This window comes from Asterias rubens, chromosome 4 (assembly GCF_902459465.1).
Source record: "Asterias rubens chromosome 4, eAstRub1.3, whole genome shotgun sequence".
Taxonomy (NCBI): domain Eukaryota; kingdom Metazoa; phylum Echinodermata; class Asteroidea; order Forcipulatida; family Asteriidae; genus Asterias; species Asterias rubens.
In genome coordinates this window covers 22,609,542-22,630,368 of record NC_047065.1, presented here as the reverse complement: position 1 = coordinate 22,630,368, position 20,827 = coordinate 22,609,542, and the positions used below count along the sequence as shown (strand labels likewise).

Below are 20,827 nucleotides of genomic sequence, written 5' to 3'. Positions count from 1 at the left end.
ACTTCGAAGCTACGTATAAATTGAACACATTGAATTCCAAAATACCCAACGTTTTTAACAGATGTAAGCCACAAGTTGGATCTGGGGTATTCTCTTTTTTTGTGGGGACTGAGTGAACTTACCCAATGTACACACAGCGTGTGTGTTGTGGTTTTGCGGCTTAAGTGAACGTTACAGAGTTCATGTATACCATTGTAGAAAAGTTTGAGAGCAGCCGAAATCTGTTTTACACGCTATTTAAGCAGAATAGTCGTGGACTGTACGACCATGCGTTGGTGTGAACATTATTGGCATTACGTCCTGGTTAAATTTAATTTTCGCTAATTAATATTAATTGCTTTAAAATGCACATCATAATACTTCGAAAAATTTAACTATAACATCGAAAACTAAGAGTATAATCACTTCGTATTGTTATCTTACATCAAGGACTAGTTTGAAATTGTGGGATTACGTACTAAAGAATTAAAAAGCGCAACAAGTTGTTTTCAACGGGTGAATTCAACAGGTGAATTTTTGGACGATGGGTGGCAGCATAATTATTTAAAAAAAAACATCCTGGGGCGTTTTCGCGGTCGTATTAGTCAAAACCTGTTTCATTTGAACAGGCCATAGGTTAATCACTGGCGGAAACGCACCTTTGGTAAATCAATTGTTTTCTTATACGCAAACAACAGAAATTTAACTGGTAAGTCTGCTGCCACCTATCGTTTCAAAGTTTAATAGGGTTGCAGTGCGCCATCAATATTGGTCGTGCACGATGCGGATGCCTCGAATCTCGTTTCACTCAATGTCAATCTGGATGGTCAAGTAATCTGCTGCGCCCAACGTTCCATCTGCAAACAATAGCAAACAAATGAAAATAATTCAATGAATAATTGTAACTTTGTTTGTTCAATAATTGCTGGTATGTTTTATCATAGTTATCTTTTTTTATATATACAGTTCTTGAAACCGTGTTTGGTAGCTGGATCGGACAAACCGAAGCAAGCACTGATTGTTTTTAACAAGTTAAAACTCTATTGGCATGAATTTAAAGTAGTTGACTGATCATCAACAGCTTTTACAAGACAGTTTGATTCGAAGCTGCGAAAGGGTCTCAGTCTGGGAAAAAAAAAAGTTAACTATAAATTATATATTATAACTTTTGCGCATCGCACTCTTCAGTCATGCCGTGTCCGTAACAGTTATGCTGGGCTTTTGGTTTCCATGGTGGATGCAACGTCCGTTATTAAAGTAGGGCCGAGGGGGGCTGCGGGGCTCTCGCCCGGCTGCAGTGGGGGCCCGGCACGGGGCCCCGACTTGGTGGAAAGACGGTGTTCTGGGTGCACGGCAAAGTGCAGAGCAGGAGGCACTCGTCGGAGAGGTGGCTCGTGGGGGCCAGCGGCGCTCCGTCCCCCACGAGCGTTAGCGTGAAGACCCGGTCCCAGCCGCTAGTGAGGATCGCCACGAACTTGACCCAATTACATTGGTTCTGTTTAACAGCCAAATTCTGCGCTTATGATCACCATTCCTAAAAATTATTCGTGTGCAAGGGTCGATTTTTAGCGCTAGCTGTGTAAACGAAGAATGCCTAGTAAGGTGGAGTAGGTGGAAGTGTCGTGGCCGAGCGGTTAAGAGCACCGATTTCAAACTCTGGTGTTTCTAATCAGCAGAGTGTGGGTTCGAATCCCCAGCCGTGACACTTGTGTCCTCAAGAAAGACACTTAACCATTGCCTCGTCCTTCGGATGGGACGTAAAGCCGTTGGTCCCATGTGTTGTGTAACGCATGTAAAAGAACCCAGTGCATGATATCGAAAAGATAAGGGGTTTGCCCCGGTGTTCCTGGGTGTGGCTGCTTAATGTGCCGTAGAACCATGTAAACCCTTATAAGGTGTTAACTAATTGGGTCTCAGAATCCATCACTGCAATAACATAGCTTTCTGAAAGATTGTATATTATACTCAGCGCCTTGAGTACCGTGTTTGGTAGATACGTGCGCTATATAAGACTGCGATATTATTAGTATTATTTACACACGTGCACAAACAGAAATTCCTGCATACCCGTAAACATCATTTAGCTTTCTCCAGAAGACGATCAACAGCATACTGATCGAAACGTCGACTTGAAAAACACGGTTCTTTTTCGAACCACCCCCAACTCATTGAGAGGTTATCACTACGTGGTGGTTAATGCAAACCTTACTTTAGGGTATTTTCACCATGTAAAGTTTCAAATCCTACTTAAAGGATCTATATAATAATTGTAGAACAAAAAAAAACACAATGTCTACAGATTTACATTAAACACACACAGTTTGAAGACAATGATGGTAGAAAGATTCCCTGAAAATATTACTCGCTGAGGTGATGTATTTATTGAGAAATTAGTAAAACAATGTCATGGAAATAATTTTCGTAAAAACGTATTTCCATTACATTGTTTTACTCATTTCTCAAAAACTGCTTTACCCCAATAACTAATATTTTAAGGTACGCTTTCTACTATCATTATCTTCAAACGGTGTAAATTTAATGTGAATCCGTGGACATTGTGTCTTGTGTTACAACAAGTACCAAAATCCATATTAGTTTGTGAATTTTGTTTGTAAAGAAGTATAACGATTTCATAAAGATCACATTAACTAACTGTTTAGTCCACAGTGCCAGCGAACAGCGTGGTTTTCTGTGCTGTACAGTATGGCGGGATAACCCATTGGCAGTCCAAGTTCATAGTCGCACAGCCCTGTAGCTGCTTCCACCACCATCAGCCAACCGGTGTCGTTTGGACAGTAGTAAAAGTGCCGATTAATGTAGAAACGTCGATGTGCCAATCTGTCACTGTGGGGTGTGGGGGGGGGGGGGGGTGGAAAGAAAACAAGAATAAAGAAGAGTATTAACACGCTTATTATCGCTTATAAACCATCATGTAATTTATCAGCAGTGGTTCAGACCGACCCGTTATCTGTATCAGAACAAAACAAAAAATGTCAAATTTACATATAAGAATCCGGATTAAATCCCAAGTTTGTAACCCCAATCCGGGTCAACATGACCGTGACCCGGGTCAATGCGTCAGGCTGTATGTTGTTAAGCATCACTAAATTCTGAAAAGATGTAGTCTCGGTGCAAGACGTTGTTATTCACACTAAAGCCCGGTTCATACTTCCTCCGAATGCGAATGCGAAGCGAATCTTGACGTCACAAATTCGCAACGAGCAATTCGCAGCAGTTGAACTCTACTCTATCCCTTGCGAATAATCGCTGCGAAAGGAGGGTGTGACGTCCCATTCACGTCAAACTCGCTTCGCATTCGCGTTCGCATGCAGTATGAACCGGGCTTAACACTCAACTATCGCGATCCCCCCGCTCGCTCCCTCATTGCTATACGCACATAACTATCTTTTTTTTTCTTTTTCTTTTTTCTTTTTTCTTTTTTCTTTTTTTTTTCTTTTTTCTTTTCTTTTAGGGGGGGGGGGGGGGGGGGCTAATATCCATACTCAAAGCTAAGAGCTGAATTGCGAAGGATGCGGCTACAATGTATTATAGAAGCAGGCATGCAAGGGCGCCTTTGGCTGCCAGCCACATCAACCCATGACCACAGAGCACAGCCATAGGTTGAAAGTGTTGGATTTTTCCCGAGGGAGGAAAACCGGATGGTCTGGAAAACCCTTTACGTGGCACACAGAAGACAACCAACGCACAACTCAACTCAACTTTGGCCCTGGCCGGGTATCGAACAAGGGGCACCTCGCAACACAACGACATTTTTTTTTTCAGAACGAGTTCGGTGGGATGGGGGAAATAAATTGAAATAACTCTGCTATAAATACCTAAACGTCCCATAGATGGAGAAGAAATTGGTTTGTGCCGTTGTGGTCAGGTCACTCCATGGAGAGGTTACAAGGCGCTCCTTGGCGAACCAGCTCGAAATGTCCGCGTCTCTGCCATTGAATACCATCTCAACTTTGACCCCACTCTGGTCATACAAGGACAGCTTTACCTGGGGACCGAGATTAAAATAATTCGCCGTCGTTTTGGTTTAAAACCAGTGGACACTTTCGGTAAACAGTATTGTCCAGGGCCCACACTTCGTGTATGACAACTTAGATATAAGATAACAAACCTGTGAAAATTTAGGCTCAATCGGTCATCGGAGTCGGGAGAAAATAACGGGAAAACGCACGCTTGTTTCCGCACATTTTTGCCGTGTCATGACATGTGTTTACTATAGGTCCGTAATTCTCGATGTCGAGAATTGATAATTGTTTGAATGTTTTCTCAAAAAGTAAAGCATTACATGGTATAATATTTCAAGAGTCTTTTACCATTACCTTTTTTTTGTTCCAAAAGTGTATAATGGCTTTAACAAAGGATGTGTCAACTCAATTTATAATTATCCCTATGCAAATTTATAACATTATGTTAAATCGAATAAAGTAGGTTGATTTGACTAGTCTTACAAAGAAACCGAGTGACCCTTTTTAGTAGCATTCGATTTCGTTCGAAATAGAATAGGCTGGTGGTTAAATTGGCTGCTCATTTTCCGAAAATGACCGACAAAACCTACAATAAAAAGACCACCTCATGCGTTCAAATTAAAGCTGTTGCTGCGGTTTTTTCAGAGTTCGTCTATTTAATTTCGTTTTCTTTATATAACTGACAAACTTGTGCAGTTTTGGGATTGATCGGCCTCAACATCAATGCGTGACAACATTGCCATCTTTACTCACCCGTGTGACGTTTATTTGTCTGTTGTTCCAGGCATTGTACAATGTATCGTTTCGATAGTTCCCGATGCACCCCAAGTCTCCACCCCATGTGGCATTAGTCCACTGATCGTACATGTTCAATCCAGTCCCAGCCACACCTTTGAAAACCATTTGCCACTCAGACCCTATACGAAACAAAGTATTAACAAATGTACCTCGTACAATTTACCTTTACAAATGCATTACTAAGCTGTACGGGTTTTTGTTTCTTTGCTGATCGGTCTTTTAAAGGCAGTGGAAACTATTGGTAATTACTCAAAATATTTATTAGCATAAAACCTTTCTTGACGACGAGCAATGGGGAGAGGTTGATGGTATAAAATAATGTGAGAAACTTGAGGTCTCGAAATCAACCATCTAAACGCACACAACTTCGTGTGACAAGGGTGTTTTTTCTTTCATTATTTTCTCGCAAGTTCGATGACCGACTGAGCTCAAATTTTCACAAGTTTGTTATTTTATGCATATGTTGAGATACACCAACTGTGAAGGCTAGTCTTTGACAATTACCAATAGTGTCCACTGCCTTTAATATTGAAATTAAATTAGAGTGAGAAGAGAAGGGTTGATACAATGTTTTTTCAACATGCGTTAAATTTTCGGCGTATAAATAAAAAAGGGTATAATAATTTTAAGGGATAGGAATTACAAGCATACTTGGTAACAACATTTGTTTTGCTGCCAATGTTCTATATGTTTGGCTCCTTTATGAAGGTCAGTAAACTACAACATGATGTAGTTGTGAGGGAAAAGATATATATAACTAAAATAATGGCTTGAATATCCAAGAAATAAATTCTCTCGGCATATTAAGGACTCTGTACCAGTTAAATTATTTAAAATTACTAGGCCTTTTTCGTTTACACGAAATATTTTGTTTTCGTTCCCTCGCGACAGTATTTAAATTCACCGAAATCAATTACTTTGTTCCCTCGAACTAAAAATTTCGGGGAAACCACATAATATTTCGAGGGAACTAAATAAGATTTCGAGGGACGAAAAATAATAATACTTCGGTGGATATTTCGAGGTGACGAAATAATTACATTTCAAAATGTTAATAGGGGCACTGGACACTATTGGTAATTACTCAAAATAACTGTTTGCACATAACGTTATTTGGTAACAAGCACGGAAAAGTTGTTTATATTTTGAGAAAGAGGTAATCTCTCACTAAAATATTAAGAGACTTTGGCCTGATGAAAGCACACAATTTGTGCAACAAGGTGTTTTTGTTTCATTATTCTTTTGCAACCTTGATGACCAATTGGGTAAACATTTTCACAAATTTGTTATTGTATGCATAGTTGGGATAACCAAGTGTGCAAACTGGTCTTTGACAATTATCAAATGTGTCCGGTGCCTTTGTATGGAAGGTACACGTTTGGTAATTAATCAAAACAAATATTAACTTAAAAACTGCATTGGAGAGCTGTTCATAGTATAACAAATTGTGGGAAACGACTCACTCTGAAGTAACGTAGTTTTTGAGAAGGATGTAATTTCTAAAATAATAAAAGACTTCTAGCTAGAAGTCTTTTATTCTTATCTGAAAGCACACAAATACGTCCAACAAGGGTGTTTTTTCTTTCATCATTTTCTCGCAACTTCGATGACCGATTGAGCCCAAATTTTTACAGGCTTGTTATTTTATGCCATATGATGGGATACACCAAGTGTGAAGACTGGTCTTTGACAATAACCAAACGTGTACATTCCCTTTAATCACACGCGTGAACCCACCTTTGTGCTTATAGCAGGGAGGTACCGATGTTTTGTTACAATGTGCGGCACTTGTTGAATCAAGCGGAGTGTCACATCCCATCTGGAAAAAAATACAAGAATAAGTATTAAAGGCAGTGGCCACTATTGGTAATTGTCAAAGACTAGCCTTCACAGTTATTGTATCTCAACATATGCATAAAATAACTAACCTGTGAAAATTTGAGATCAATCGGTCATCAAAGTTGCGAGATAAAAATGAAAGAAGAAAACACCCTTGTCACACGAACTTGTGTGCGTTTAGATGGTTGATTTCGAGACCTAAAGTTCTAAATCTGAGGTCTCGAAATCAAATTCGTGGAAAACTACTTGTTTCTCGAAAACTATTGCACTTCAGAGGGAGCCGCTTCTCACAATGTTTTATACCATCAACCTCTCCCCATTGCTTGTCACCAAGTAAGGTTTTATGCTGATAATTATTTTGAGTAATTAACAATAGTATCCACTGCCTTTGATTACTATAATACAACAAAAATACACAAAAAGCCTGACTGACTTGTGACATCCACTCTGCCAAAACGTCACTTCCAGCGAAGAAATATTACAAAATTAAAATTGTGACAGATAAAAATTGGTTTAGGAGCGAAAATAATTACTTTAAAGCCATTGGACACTTGCGGTAAACAGTATTGTCCAAATGCCCACACTTCGTGTATCACAACTTATATATAAAATAACAAACCTGTGAAAATTTAGGCTCGATCGGTCGTCGGAGTCGGAAAATAACGGGAACCACACCCTTGTTTCCGCACGTTTCGCCGTGTCATGACAAGTGTTTATAGTAAATCCGTAATTTTCGTTATCGAGAACTAATAATTGTTTTAGTTAGGGAATAACAGTGCGAGTACCCGGTCTTCACTGCGTGGAATTGACCGGGTTGGTGGCTGGCGATGTTAACGGATCGAGCCGAAGGTGTTCCGAAAGTGTATAATGGCTTTAAATTAAAAAAAAAATGTCTGAAAACTAGTATCAGTCAACTACGAGTGAAACAGACTGAGTGCGTTTTAAACATCGTTGGCCGGATAAAAAAACTGGACTAGAACAGGACTCGAACCAGCGACCTCCGTTAGGTGCAAGAGCTTTTCACCAAGCAGCTGACAAGAATAAATCATAATATATGCCTACCTTAGATGTTGTATAGGTGTATATAGACCCAGGTTTCTCGACCAATCTCCCACCAACACAAACATCATAGTGTAAGGCACAGTTCAGGTCGCATTCTCGATCTTCCGGCCGGTAGTTTGCAGACTTACACCTTGGTGAATCCTTCAGACAGGCCTGGTAACACAGCTTTTGATTCGTGGTAGCATGTACGGTCGTGTAGTTCAGATCGACCAACGCATAGTCGATGATACCACACCATGAGTTTACTTTCCCGTAAACCAAAGGTATTTGCCACATCGTGTAAAGAATAAGCAAGATGCGGAGATGCACAGAGATGCCGGGCTCCATGTTTAGTCCAACCAAACAAGGTACAACAATAAGTACGATAAACAATAAGTCTTTCTCCAGAAAACGATCAGAGCATACTGATCGAAACGTCGAGTTGAAACCAACGGTTCTGTTCAGAACCAACCCTACTAATTTAGAGAACCATTACATGGTGTCACCGCAAACCTTTCTATACATGTAAGGTACACAATGGCTGGCTGTTACACTATCCGTCATCTGTGAGGTTCACCTTGATGTTTCTGCACAATTAGCTTAGAGGCAAGAGCTTTTAATGCAAGAACAACATCAGAGAGGACCAATTTTATAATACAGTTAAGTGATCATGCAGCCGCTCCCATTTAACGCTATTCTCGTATTGGTATCGCTTTTATAGGAAGGTACAGCAAGCCATGACGTCATTATAATTAACAATAAATGGCACTGGACACATTTGGTAACTGTCAAACACCAGTATTCTCAATTGGTGTATCCCAACATATGCATCAAATAACAAATCTGTAAAAATTTGGGCTCAATTGGTCATCGAATTTGCAAGAGAATACAGTGAAAGATATAGTTGCATTACTTTGTGTGCTTCAGCTGAATTGAGTGTGAAATCACCTCTTTCTCAAAAACTGTAATACCAAGCAAGCTTTTAGATAGAAATACACGAAAGCTCTTCTGAGTCATAACTTAAGTATGAACCTATAACCTTTAATGAAAACACACACAACGAGTGAAACAATGACGATCGTTTTTGTTGTGGTGCATTTGGTGGTTGGTGTTATTATTTCTCCACAATATGTTCCTGAGGTCTACTGATGAACCTCAGATCCAACGCAAATATTAAAATAGAGTAAAACAAATAATAATACTAAACAACCACACAAACAAAAATAGTGAAAAACAGACCACCCGCAACAATTACTCATTAAAGACACTAGACACTATTCGTAAACGTCAAAGACCAGTCTTCTCACTTCGTGTATCTCAACATTATGCATAAAACAACAAACCTGTGAAAACCTGAGCTCAATTGGTCGTCGAAGTCGCGAGATAATAATGAAAGAAAAACATCCTTGTCACACCTAGTTGTGTGCTTTCAGATGCTTGATTTCGAGACCTCAGATCTAAAATCTGAGGTCTCGAAATCAAATCCGTGGAAAATTTCTTCTTTCTCGAAAGCTACGTTACTTCAGATGGAGCTGTTTCTCACAATGTTTTATACTTTCAACCTCCCCCATTACTCGTTACCAAGTATACGGTTTTATGCTAATATTTATTTTGAGACCAATACCTACAGTAGTTCGGAACGGCTAAAAACAAACAAACAAATAAACTATACAAGATAAACAAAACAACAAATAATGGTTAAAATATGGGTAACGTGTACCTTCAAGCAGATCCAAGCCTTTATGTTGCGGGGGGGGGGGCTATTTGCTTCAGTCATGGATCTCACCATTTCTTAAAATATAGCAACGCGTATTATGCTCATTCAAGCGTAAACTATTTTATTTATTATAATTACTAATTGCTAAAGACATTTATCTAAAAGTTTAGAATTGTTAATACGGTCTATCATACTACCGTCTTCTCACTCCTGTCCACTTGACTGCGTCTGATTGCACTCAATATTTGGCCAGGTTCGAAAGGGAAGGCAATTAACAACGGTTAATTTATGATGTATTTTACACAATATAAATTGCAAATGACACCACTCTGTTCAAGGTGAACATTTCCAGCTTCGGTATATTCTTCAATTTTTGTCAAATTAAAGGAACTATTGTTAATTACTTCAAAAAAAAATTACTTCAAACTAATTGTAAGCATAGGAATCTTACTTGGTAACGTGCAATGGATAGCTATTGATAGTATAAAACATTATGAGATATACGGCCCCCTCTGAAGTAACGTAGGTTTTTTTTAAAGAAGTAATTTTCTCATTTAAATTGAATTGTATACAACTTGTGCGACAATGGTGTTTTTCTTTCATTATTCTCTCGACGACCAACAGTCCAAGTTTTCACAGGTTTGTTATATTATATATTATGATGGGATACACCGAGTGGTAATACTGATATTTGACAGTTACCAAAGGTGCCCAGTGCCTTTAAAGAGGGGCTCCAAGGAATACACTGCAAATTTGTTGGTCAAAAAATGTGTTGGGTAAAATGCATTACTAATTTGTTGGTCACAAATAATGGACGTTGGTTAAACAAAACCGTTGCCCAACACGCTTGGGCAAAGTTGAGCAAATTATTGGTTAACTGGTTGGTCCAATGTATATATTATTGTAGTTGGGCAAGATTTGCTCGAGAAGTTGGTCAAAATTACCACAGTAACCAATGGTGTTGCACAAAGCTTTCTGGTTGTTGGGCAAAGTTACCGGTGCGCAATATTGTAACGAAACTGTAATGATTTAGTATTAGTGTACATGTACATGTACAACGTTCGTACTGTATGTAGTAGTGGTAGGCCTACACACACACACACACAAGCAGTATCATGGCGGCTGGCTGGCAAAAATACTCTTCGAGATTGGGGAATGGAGTGCTTCTCTGAAACGTTATAGGTTAGAAGCAAAAACAACCAATATTTAAAGGTTTACCCATAGAATACACTGATTCATGTGTAGGGACACAGTTTAGTTTTCAGAAGTAAAGGAGGACGGAGACCACCGTGCATAGTTTGATGTTTAATCCCGTGTTGGGGAAATGGCTGAACATTCCGTTGTCGTTAACGATAGAAAGGCAAGGGTTAGATTAAATCCGTTGTGTTCCGGACTTTTTGATCGGGCTCAGTTATCTCGACAAAATTATATAGACCCAATATTATTCGGAAATTGTCATTTTAAAAAAGCAAAAAAAAAAAAAAAGGGGCAATGAACACTGTTGATTGCTGATTCTTTTACCAGGTTACTTCTGACATGATAAATTTATTTACCTTTAAATTGTGAGCTGTATAATTAGGGCCTTTCGGATTTGAGGAATAATCCATTACAAGACATAATGCAGTATTAAGTCAAGAAATAAAATAATTTTTGCAACGCAGTATATAGTCAGAATTAGATTCTTTCAAAATGCATTTATTATCACACCAAGGGCATTTTACCGCACAACAGTTACCGACTTGATTTCAAGACTACAACCCGTAAAAAGGTATTGTTATTATTATTGTTATTATTGTAACACGGGGAAAACAAGGACAAGTCATGCGGCTCGGGGCCAACAAAGTTAACTTCCGTGTAAAACTCAAACCTCCATGTTCAACACAAAGGGCAGGAAATTGGAACCAACAGTGGCTGTTTTCACGACCTGCATGACATTAAATTGCGCTATTGTTATTCAATAACTTATTATTTCAGGTGCAGAAACGATAATCCCCGTAGGAGCGATAAGTGCGTCTCGTTAACGGCTACCAGGAATTGTGTGGATGACTTTTTTTATTTAATTTTTATAAAAGGATGAACATAATTAGTTTTAAGGGTTTCGATAGATCAAATTTAATTTTTCTTTCAAAGATTGCTTGTCAAATATTTGTGGCGATGATAATATTTAACCTTAGTTTATTTCGCTTTCATCATGATGATTATGTTAACAATTCATGACAATAGTAATTAGTCAGTCCGAGCATTTGACGCTTTCGGTGACTTAAACTTTTGTCATCTACTAGGAATGATCCTTATTCTAAACGTGGACGACTAGCAGTCTCATCACATCACAGCTTCACCTTTTGTGGTGAAATTAGCAGAAACCTTTGAAGACAGCAGGTCACCAAATCTGTAAAAAATTCAAAAATCAACCATTTGATTGAAATTTTGAGAGTTTTTAACTTGAACATGCATGTCCTAAACTTGATGGATTCAAAAATGTGAAAAAAAGGCTAGAAATTTAACCTTGTAACTCATTCATTCACCTTAAGTTCTCACAGCTTTTCGCAGTATAGGGACAATGGACCCTTCCCATGAAATATGTTAATCACATTCACGCATGCGTACAGACCCAGTTGGTTAGCAAACGCCATAGAGTTGTGCACTAAGCAGACGCGCAATCGCGTCTGCGTCACGCACCCATTAGCCGTGTACAAAACAGCGCGATGTTCCCTCATTTTGCCAACCAAAACGTCAGTGCGCAGGCGCTGTGTGCAATTTTATATATTTCATGGGAAGGGTCTATTAATATTGACTCTTGAACTTTTAATCCTCGACTGCTCAATTTAGTATGGGGAGATCCTGGGCCCGTCGGGTATTTCCCCCAGTGTAATTTTCCAAACGTTCGAGCATCACTCATTTAAAATGTCCCTAAACCGCTCAGCAGATAGGACCCATTGTCATTCAAAATAATATATCAACTTAGAAGTCAACCACCCCCCAGGTCACAATAATTGGGCAGTTTGTTTTGTACACTGAAACCCTTTTGGGGGTTATCAATTCTGTATTTAGATAAAGGCTATTTTGAGGGCCCACATCAAGTTAATGAGCTCGAAGATCTGTGTTCTCCTTATTTGGTTTGATGCAAAGCCTAAAAGGAACTGTGTATATAACTGTTTTATTGACACTTGCCTACTGAATCAGTGAACCAGCGAGGCTTCTTCTGCCACCAGACGAATACAAAATAGACTGGTACCCCGGTGATTGTAATCAGAGCACCGACACCGACGTCGGCTGGTGAGGAGTAGATGGAGATGACTACAACAGACAGAGAGCAGATGATGAAGATCAGTGGAAGAAGGATCGGCACCTGTTGGTTGGAGTGAAATAAACAGGAATAGTGGCAGATAAACCCCATATTAGGATTATTGTTTCTAAAAAATAAAATTATTGCAGCTCCTTGGGAACTGGGCACTATATCACAGAGTTGGTTAAGCAGAAAATATTGCTTAAAGTCACCTGGAAGTGGTATTTTTTCAAAATAAAGCTTTGTCACTAATATATGTGTTTTGATGAGTGGAATGTGAATAAACAGTTAACTAAGGTTTTAAAAAATCAGTTCTTATGTTATTTACAAATTTAAGAGTAGACCCCGACCCGAGAGGGCGCTGTTCGTGACGTCAATCGAGGCAGACTTTGCCTGTAATGCGTAGAGTAAACACAATTGCAAAGTACATGTACGGACCAAGTCGTGAATTTGTACGTTTAAAAAAAAAATGTTTTTTTCCGGCAATGCCGACCAGGTGTATTGCTGCTGAATGCAGAAGAACACTTTTTGAAATGTACCACGACTCACGACTTGGACGTACATGTACTTTGCACGTGTGTTTACTATACGCATTGCAGGCAAAATTGCAGTCGATTGACGTAACAAAAGGTGTAGGCGGAGTCAGCCCCTCAAACAACTTTATATATTTTTTAAACATATAAATCGTGACAAACAATTACTAAAAAATTGTTTTATTGTTCTTAAGTATATACTCTTATGTTTGAAAGAAAAAAATTTTATTTCCAGGTGACTTTAAAGGCAGTGGACACTATTGGTAATTACTCAAAATAATTATTCTCATAAAACATTTCTTGGTTACGAGTAAAGGGGAGAGGCTGATAGTATAAACCATTGTAAGAAACGGCACCCTCTGAAGTGACGTACTTTTCGAGAAAGAAGTAATTTTCCACAAATTTGATTTCGAGACCTCAAGTTTAGAATTTGAGGTCTCGAAATCAAGCATCAGAAAGCACACAACTTCGTGTGACAAGGTTTTTTTTTGCTTTCATTATTATCTCCCTCGCAACTTCGACGACCAAATGAGCTCAAATTTTCACAGGTTTGTTCTTTTATGCATACGTTGAGATACACCAAGTGAGGACACTGGTCTTTGACAATTGACACTAGTGTCCACTGCCTTTAACAGATGGTTCGCAGAAATAAGCGAATTCCGGTAAAATATTTTACACTTGAGATGTTTTGGGGGGCTGGTCAACCCCGTCCTGGTAAGCATACTTATTTTGTTCTCGTCTGCCACTTTTTGGACCAGCTCTATGCAGTTAGAAAACACGTTCGTCAGAGGTAACCACTATAGGGGCATCAACATATCTAAGGCTACAACAATGTGCCACATTGGATTGTATAACATTCATTCAAAAGTTTGTCTGATGCACCCTCGTTTGAATAATCTTCATTCCTAATGCACTGGTTTGGGGAACACAGTCCGTTGGAGGGGGAGGGGGTAGGGGGTTGGGGTGGGTGAAGGGGGGGGGGGGTGGTAGAGGGGTGGGTGAAGGGGTGTGGGTAGAGGGGTGGGTAGGGGTATGTAGGACAAGGCATCGCCATACCTTGAACGGTCTTTCCATGTTAGGGTACTTCCATCTGAAGTATGGTATGGTGGCTACAGCGATAGATAGGAACAGCCACTGGGTGAAGCTAATATAATTGATAAGTGAGCTGACATCAAACATCATCATGATCGCAATTATCGGGAACTATAAACACAAGAATATCACCAAAAAAACATCAATTAATCTCATTCCTCGATTATTTAGCAATTCAACTCTGACATTGTTCTGATCTCCGTTTTGCTTCTTTTCTTTGCTTTTTTAGTTCGGCCCTGTTGATTAAAGGGAAGGTGTGCGTTTGGTTATCACTCTAAAGAATAATGGCAATCAAACAAAATTGGTTAAAAGCCTACATCCCAAATCGATTGTATTAAGCACTTTGAGAAACATTCCACTTCGAAGTAATGTAGTTAAGTTAAAATAGTATATTCAGTATCAGTATTATTTTATCCCCCACCCCAATCCCCCATCCCCCAACTTGAGAAGGGCTACTGTCAGTAACGTTTTTCAGAATGTCTAGTCCAGTTAGGGATTACTATTCCGTTCATGAAATTAGCAGGAAAACCTGTTCACATTATGTTATTACCATGGCGATGATAGCTGGAAGAGGTGTAAGGTAGTCCACGTTTATCATCCCAAGAATTTGTGGCATCAACCCTTCACGAGAGGCAACCATGAGAATCCTACGGAACATCAATAATGTGATGGATTAATATTCCCTAAAACCGTCCGGGGAACGATGTGAAAAAGAATCACACGAAGTAAACATCTGCCGTGCTGCAGTAGACTGGTACCATGTACTTGCTTCTCAGAACCAGTGATTTCATTGGATACAATTATTTCATTGGATAACCGTGCAGTGACGTAAGTTTTCTATATCTGTGTTTTGATTGGTTCGATTGAGGTGAAGTTTGACAGCTGCGATTTCGGCGTCTGAATAGGTGAAGGGTGATTATTGACGGGGATTGACCTAGGGGTGCGTTCGTTTAGCTTCCCTGGGTCTACCCCGCGGTGCTCACTCCGGTGAGCCTCTGACAAGAGCTAAACGACCGACCACTTACCGCTCTCGTAGTGACGTCGTTTACCTGGGGCAAGCCCCCAAGTGACCCACTCAACGAGCAGGGCACTTGGGGTCGACCTGGGTGAGCCCCTGGAATGACATCAAAGCTATTCGAACGTACGGGGGGCTGAACGGGGTCGACTCAGGGAAGCTAATCGATCGCACTAATAGGCTTTATGAGGGCCACTCGCTGGCGTGCAGCACACAGAAAGTTAAAGTGGCTCATCATCGTGTGTAAATGAGCGGCTTCTTGTGCCGTAAAGTCTCACTGCTGCAGTACGGAGCTTAAAGGCAGTGGACACTATTGGTAATTACTCAAAATAATTATCAGCAAAAAACCTTACTTGGTAACGAGTAATGGGGAGAGGTTGATGGTATAAAACATTGTGAGAAATGGCTGCCTCTGAAGTGAAGTAGTTTTCGAGAAAGAAGTAATTTTCCACGACTTTGATTTCGAGACCTCAAGTTTAGCATTTGAGGTCTCGAAATCAAGCATCTAAAAGCACACAACTTCGTGTGACAAAGGGTGTTTTTTCTTTCATAGTTATCTCGCAACTCCGAAGACCAATCGAGCTCAAATTTTCACAGGTTTGTTATTTAATGCATATGTTGAGATACACTAAGTGAGAAGACTGGTCTTTGACAATTATCAATAGTGTCCAGTGTCTTTAAGCAAAAAAGTGATTAATTTATCGACGAGAAACCTTGCAAATGCGAAACTTGATCCATTGGACGCCCCGACACAAGACAAAGCAACCACCACGGAAATGACCACCGACCAGGAACCCATAACACGGTCGCTGAAGGTCTGAAAAGGAAAGGATATAATTAAAAACCATCAGTGAGCGATGTTCATTTAATTCCAATGGGGGACTTTTTAAACGCTTGGTGGCAGCAGACTTACCAGGTAAAAACCATTGTTCTCAGTAATGCGCGCATGCTCAGAACTACGTAAACAATGGAAATTTACCCGGTAAGTCTGCTGCCACCTAGCGTTCCAAAGTCTCCCATTATGGATGGAAAATGGAGCGCGGGTGGTCGTGTCTGACAAAATACATACATCTAGCCAATGTCGGACCAACGGCCTTGCCATTCTGGTCTGATTGAAAACATAACGTCACCGTCGCTTGTCAACGGTTGCCCAACCCAAAAAGTGTGTACGTTTGCCGATGCTGGGCCGACGTTGACATGTTGGATGGGACACAAGTTTTGTTCGGGGTATTTAGACTCCGCGGTAGTATAGAAAGACGGTTCTGCAAAGAACAAACTCTACCAGGCAAGTAGATACACACATGGTGTTAACCGCAAACCAAATGTTGATACATCACCATGCAATGCCTCAAATAATGTAATTAGACTTCATATAATTAGGTCGTTTCAGTTCAAACAAATATTACATAATTTGTTTTGTAGAGTTACTATTACACAAGTGAATGACCACGCCCTAAAACAAAATATATTGTAAATAAGGTCCTGCACTTATTATGTTTTAAGAAATGCTTATTTTCTTGCCAATGCAACAGCATCTGACGCAAGGAGCTCAGCCGGTGTCAGGACAACGAAGTAGGCTAGATTAGCCATGATGTAGACACCCGTAATGATGGTCATAGAGATGATAATTCCAAGAGGAATATTTCTGTTAATTGAAAATTAAAAAAAAGAAAATCAATCAAAGTTTCAGAAGGTGTCTCTTAGTCCAACAAACTTAGACCAGCAAATAACTTAAAGTCTTTTGGTGCAACATAAACAATCATTGTTAAACTGTTTTTTCAGAGCGAACGGGGGAAAGTACGAGTCTCTAACCTCACAGTAAAATTCATTGTATTTAAAGGGAAGGTACACGTTTGGTAATTGTCAAAGACCAGTCTTCTCACTTTGTGTATCCCATCATAACCATAAAATAACAAGCCTGTTAAAATTTGGGCTCAATCGGTCATCGAAGTTGCGAGAAAATGATGAATGATAAAACACCCTTATTTGACGAATTTGTGTGCTTTCAGATAAGAATAAAAGACTTCTAGCTAGAAGTATTTTATTATTTTAGTGAGAAATTACCCCTTTCTCAAAAACTATGTTACTTCAGAGGGAGTCGTTTCCCACAATGTCTTATACTATTAACAGTTCTCCCATGCTCGTTACCAATTCGGTTTTTAAGTAATATTTGTTTTGAGTAACTACCAAACTCCTCAGTTAGTAAACTTTAAAACCTGACGTCGTCAAACGAAATAGGTCGGTACGTTGCAAGAAATTGTTGCTACAGTTCAGTGCCGTTTTAATTGAATATCATCAATGGGCTCAACATTCTCTGCCCAAAAAATGTACATGTGATACATTGAATAAGATGTAATCGAACATTTTTTTTATTTTTTTTTTACAAAAAGATGCCCTTGAAATGACTCTACAGTGAACATGAGCAAATTACAGGACTGCATTTTTACCTTGGAGCCCGACACCGAATGTTGACAGTGACTGTAAAGCAATAATATGACACCACAAAAGCTTTGGCATCATCGGGCATAATTTCACTAGTTTTTTTGTAGGCCACTTTTGTGAGAATGCTTCCCTTTCCATATATTTTTTCAAAATTATACATTACCTTGATGGTTGCACAATTTCCTCGGTAAAGGTGGGCAAGTTTTCCCTGTAAATGGTTTTTAAAAAAAAGGGCACAAATTATCCGTACAAAAAATTAAGAGAAGTGAGAAATTTCAGATATTTTCTTTTAAAGATATAGTAAATTATTTGAATTATTTGAATTATTTGATTATTAATATTAAAGTGAATGACTTCTACAGAAAAACATGTTACTAACCATCCACCGAATGCAAAGAGACCTGAGTAGAAAGCCAAGGGGATGTTTGAGAGTGGAACCTCCAAATCCGAAACGAAACCATCCGTCAAGTTTTCAGTTTTACCTGTGGAAATGCATCAAATAATGATTGCTACTGTGATTAATAACATTTTAAGGAATATATTTGTTTTAAACAAAGCAAGCGAGCAAGCAAGCAAGCAAGCAAGCAGACAAGCAAACAAGCAAGCAAACAACAATCAAGCAAGCAAGCAAACAAACAAGCAAGCAAGCAAGCAGTCAAGGAAGCAAGCAAGAAAGTGAGCGAGCGAGCGAGCAAGCAAGCAAGCAAGCAAACATCAAACAAGCCAGGGGGAAAGCGAGCGAAGAAGCAAGCAAGCAAACATCAAGCAAGCAAGGGGGAGAGCGAGCGAAGAAGCAAGCAAGCAAGCAAGCAAACATCAAGCAAGCAAGGGGAGAGCGAGCGAGCAAGCAAGCAAGCATGCAAGCAAGCAGAGTAAGCAAAAAAGCAAGCAAGCAACCAAGCAGAGCAAGCCAGGAAACAAACAAATAAACAAACAGTAGTAGTAATAAATAAAGTAGTTAATAAAACTTATGATTATAAGGAAAGCAAAAATATTATGAGCAAAATTCCGGTTTTCCTGTCTCACCTTGTATCATGAGAGCCACGCCCGACACTATGATGATGACTAGACCCAGTACTTTGGCGACACTGAAAATAATCTGGACTCGGTTACTCCATGCTACACTCACACTGTTACAGAAGAATACGGCAGCTAATAATAGACAAGGGGTAGAGCAAGATGAAGTCATTAAAGGCAGTGGACACTATTGGTAATTACTCAAAATAATTATTAGCATAAAACCTTACTTGGTAAGAGTAATTGGGAGAGGTTGATGGTATAAAACATCATGAGAAACAGCTCCCTCTGAAGTGCCATAGTTTTCGAGAAAGAAGTAATTTTCCACGAATTTGATTTCGAGACCTCAAATTTAGAACTTGAGGTCTCGAAATCAACCATCCAAACGCACTCAACTTTGTGTGACAAAGGTGTTTTTTTCTTTGATTATTATCTTGCAAGTTCGATGACCGATTGAGCTCAAATTTTCTTAAATTTATAACGTGTACACATTGTGCCCTACACTTTCTGGTTTAGTTTAGCTATTGCATAATCAGCGCCCCCCCCCCCCCCCCCTGGTCCAAGATTCAGGGTCAAAATAAGACTCCGGAGTTTGTAGATTTATGTTTAAGTTAAAGGCTGTGGACACTACTGGTAATTACTCAAAATAATTATCATCATAAAACCTTTCTTGATTACAAGTTATGGGGGAGAGGTTGAGAGTACAAAACATTGTGAGAAACAGCTCCCTCTGAAGTGACGTAGTTTTCGAGAAAGAATTTTACACGAATTTGATTTCGAAACCTCTGATTTAGAATTTGAGATCTCGAAATCAAGCACACAACTTCGTGTGACAAGGGTGTTTTTTCTTTCATTATTATCTCGCAACTTCGACGACCGATTGAGCTCAAATTTTCACAGGTTTATTATGTTATGCGTATGTTGAGATACACCAACTTTGAAGACTAATCTTTGACAATTACCAATAGTGTCCAGTGTCTTTAACAAGAGAATATCATGCGTTTCTATTTAGTAGCAATCGGTTTTCATATAGTGTCTTAAAGCGCTCCCAACATTGTATATCCCTAGTCACTTTATCATTAATTCATTCCTTAAAACATCTCTGCTCCCTGGGTTTACAGCCTGTGCCACAAAATGTAGCACATCTAAGCTAATCAACCACAAGAACCATCTCTGCCCCCACAGGTACCCCAAAAAAGCCCTGGGTGGAGAAAAGCAATTAAGGTTAGGTGTCTTACTCAGGGACACCGTTGTCACGACCGGGACTCGGACCCACACTCTGCTGAACAGAAACACTAGAGCATGAGTTTGGTGCTCTTATCCGCTCGGCCACGACACCCAAAAATATTATTATTATTATTATTACTTGTATTATTGTTAATTTACCTATTAAGGTTAATCCAAGCAATTGAATAACAACCGTTGGCACATTACATTCTCCAAAGAATGGTCCCACCAAGTACGTAGCAGCCGTTGTAGCTAGGACCGCATTGGCTGCCGTGAGCACCGAGAGCAGCATTGTCCACAATCGAAGGAAAGCTAACAGTTGCCCAAAACTCAACAAAATGTACGTGAAATCACCGCCGGATTTTGTAATGCACGTCCCCAGCTCAGCGTAGCAGAGAGCCCCGATGGTGGAGAGTATCCCACAGGCGACCCAGACGACGAGAGACAACCCCACGCTGCCGGTGTTCTGAAGCACGCCCTTCGGGGAGATGAAGATCCCGGAGCCGATGACCGAACCGACTACGAAGGCGATGCAGCCACCCAGGCCGATTTGCCGTTTGAGTGCCAACCCCTCTTTTTCATCTGCGTCAACCTTGCCTTGACTGGCGGAGACGTTGTCCATTGTGCTCGAACGCTCAACCTTTGCCGAAAAATGTACACAATCACCAATTCATAAATCAAATTTGAGGCTACAATAAAAAAGAAAACATTACACCTTTTGGTACCGAGTTGGTACTTTTTGGATCAATAATACAAAATTTCAAAACGCAGTTGTCTTCACTGAATCTTAGTTTATGTTGTTTGCAAGTTCGCGAAGTCATAAAGGTCAGACAGCAACACGGTTAATATCCTCATAAA

The 20,827-nt window shown here is 39.7% G+C and overlaps 1 protein-coding gene across 1 annotated transcript; it reads right to left on the bottom strand.

The window, feature by feature from the left end:
- Positions 1-11,684: 11,684 nt before the first annotated feature.
- On the bottom strand, positions 11,685-20,591 carry LOC117289182 (cystine/glutamate transporter-like). The gene is made up of 10 exons (XM_033770181.1): positions 20,129-20,591; positions 18,752-18,877; positions 18,105-18,207; positions 17,889-17,933; positions 16,805-16,928; positions 15,997-16,100; positions 14,819-14,915; positions 14,233-14,379; positions 12,529-12,706; positions 11,685-11,746 (listed from the first exon to the last, which is right to left on the bottom strand). The coding sequence occupies exons 1-10, from the start codon at positions 20,589-20,591 to the stop codon at positions 11,685-11,687; spliced, it is 1,449 nt and encodes a 482-aa protein (XP_033626072.1).
- Between the last annotated feature and the right edge of the window lie 236 nt (positions 20,592-20,827).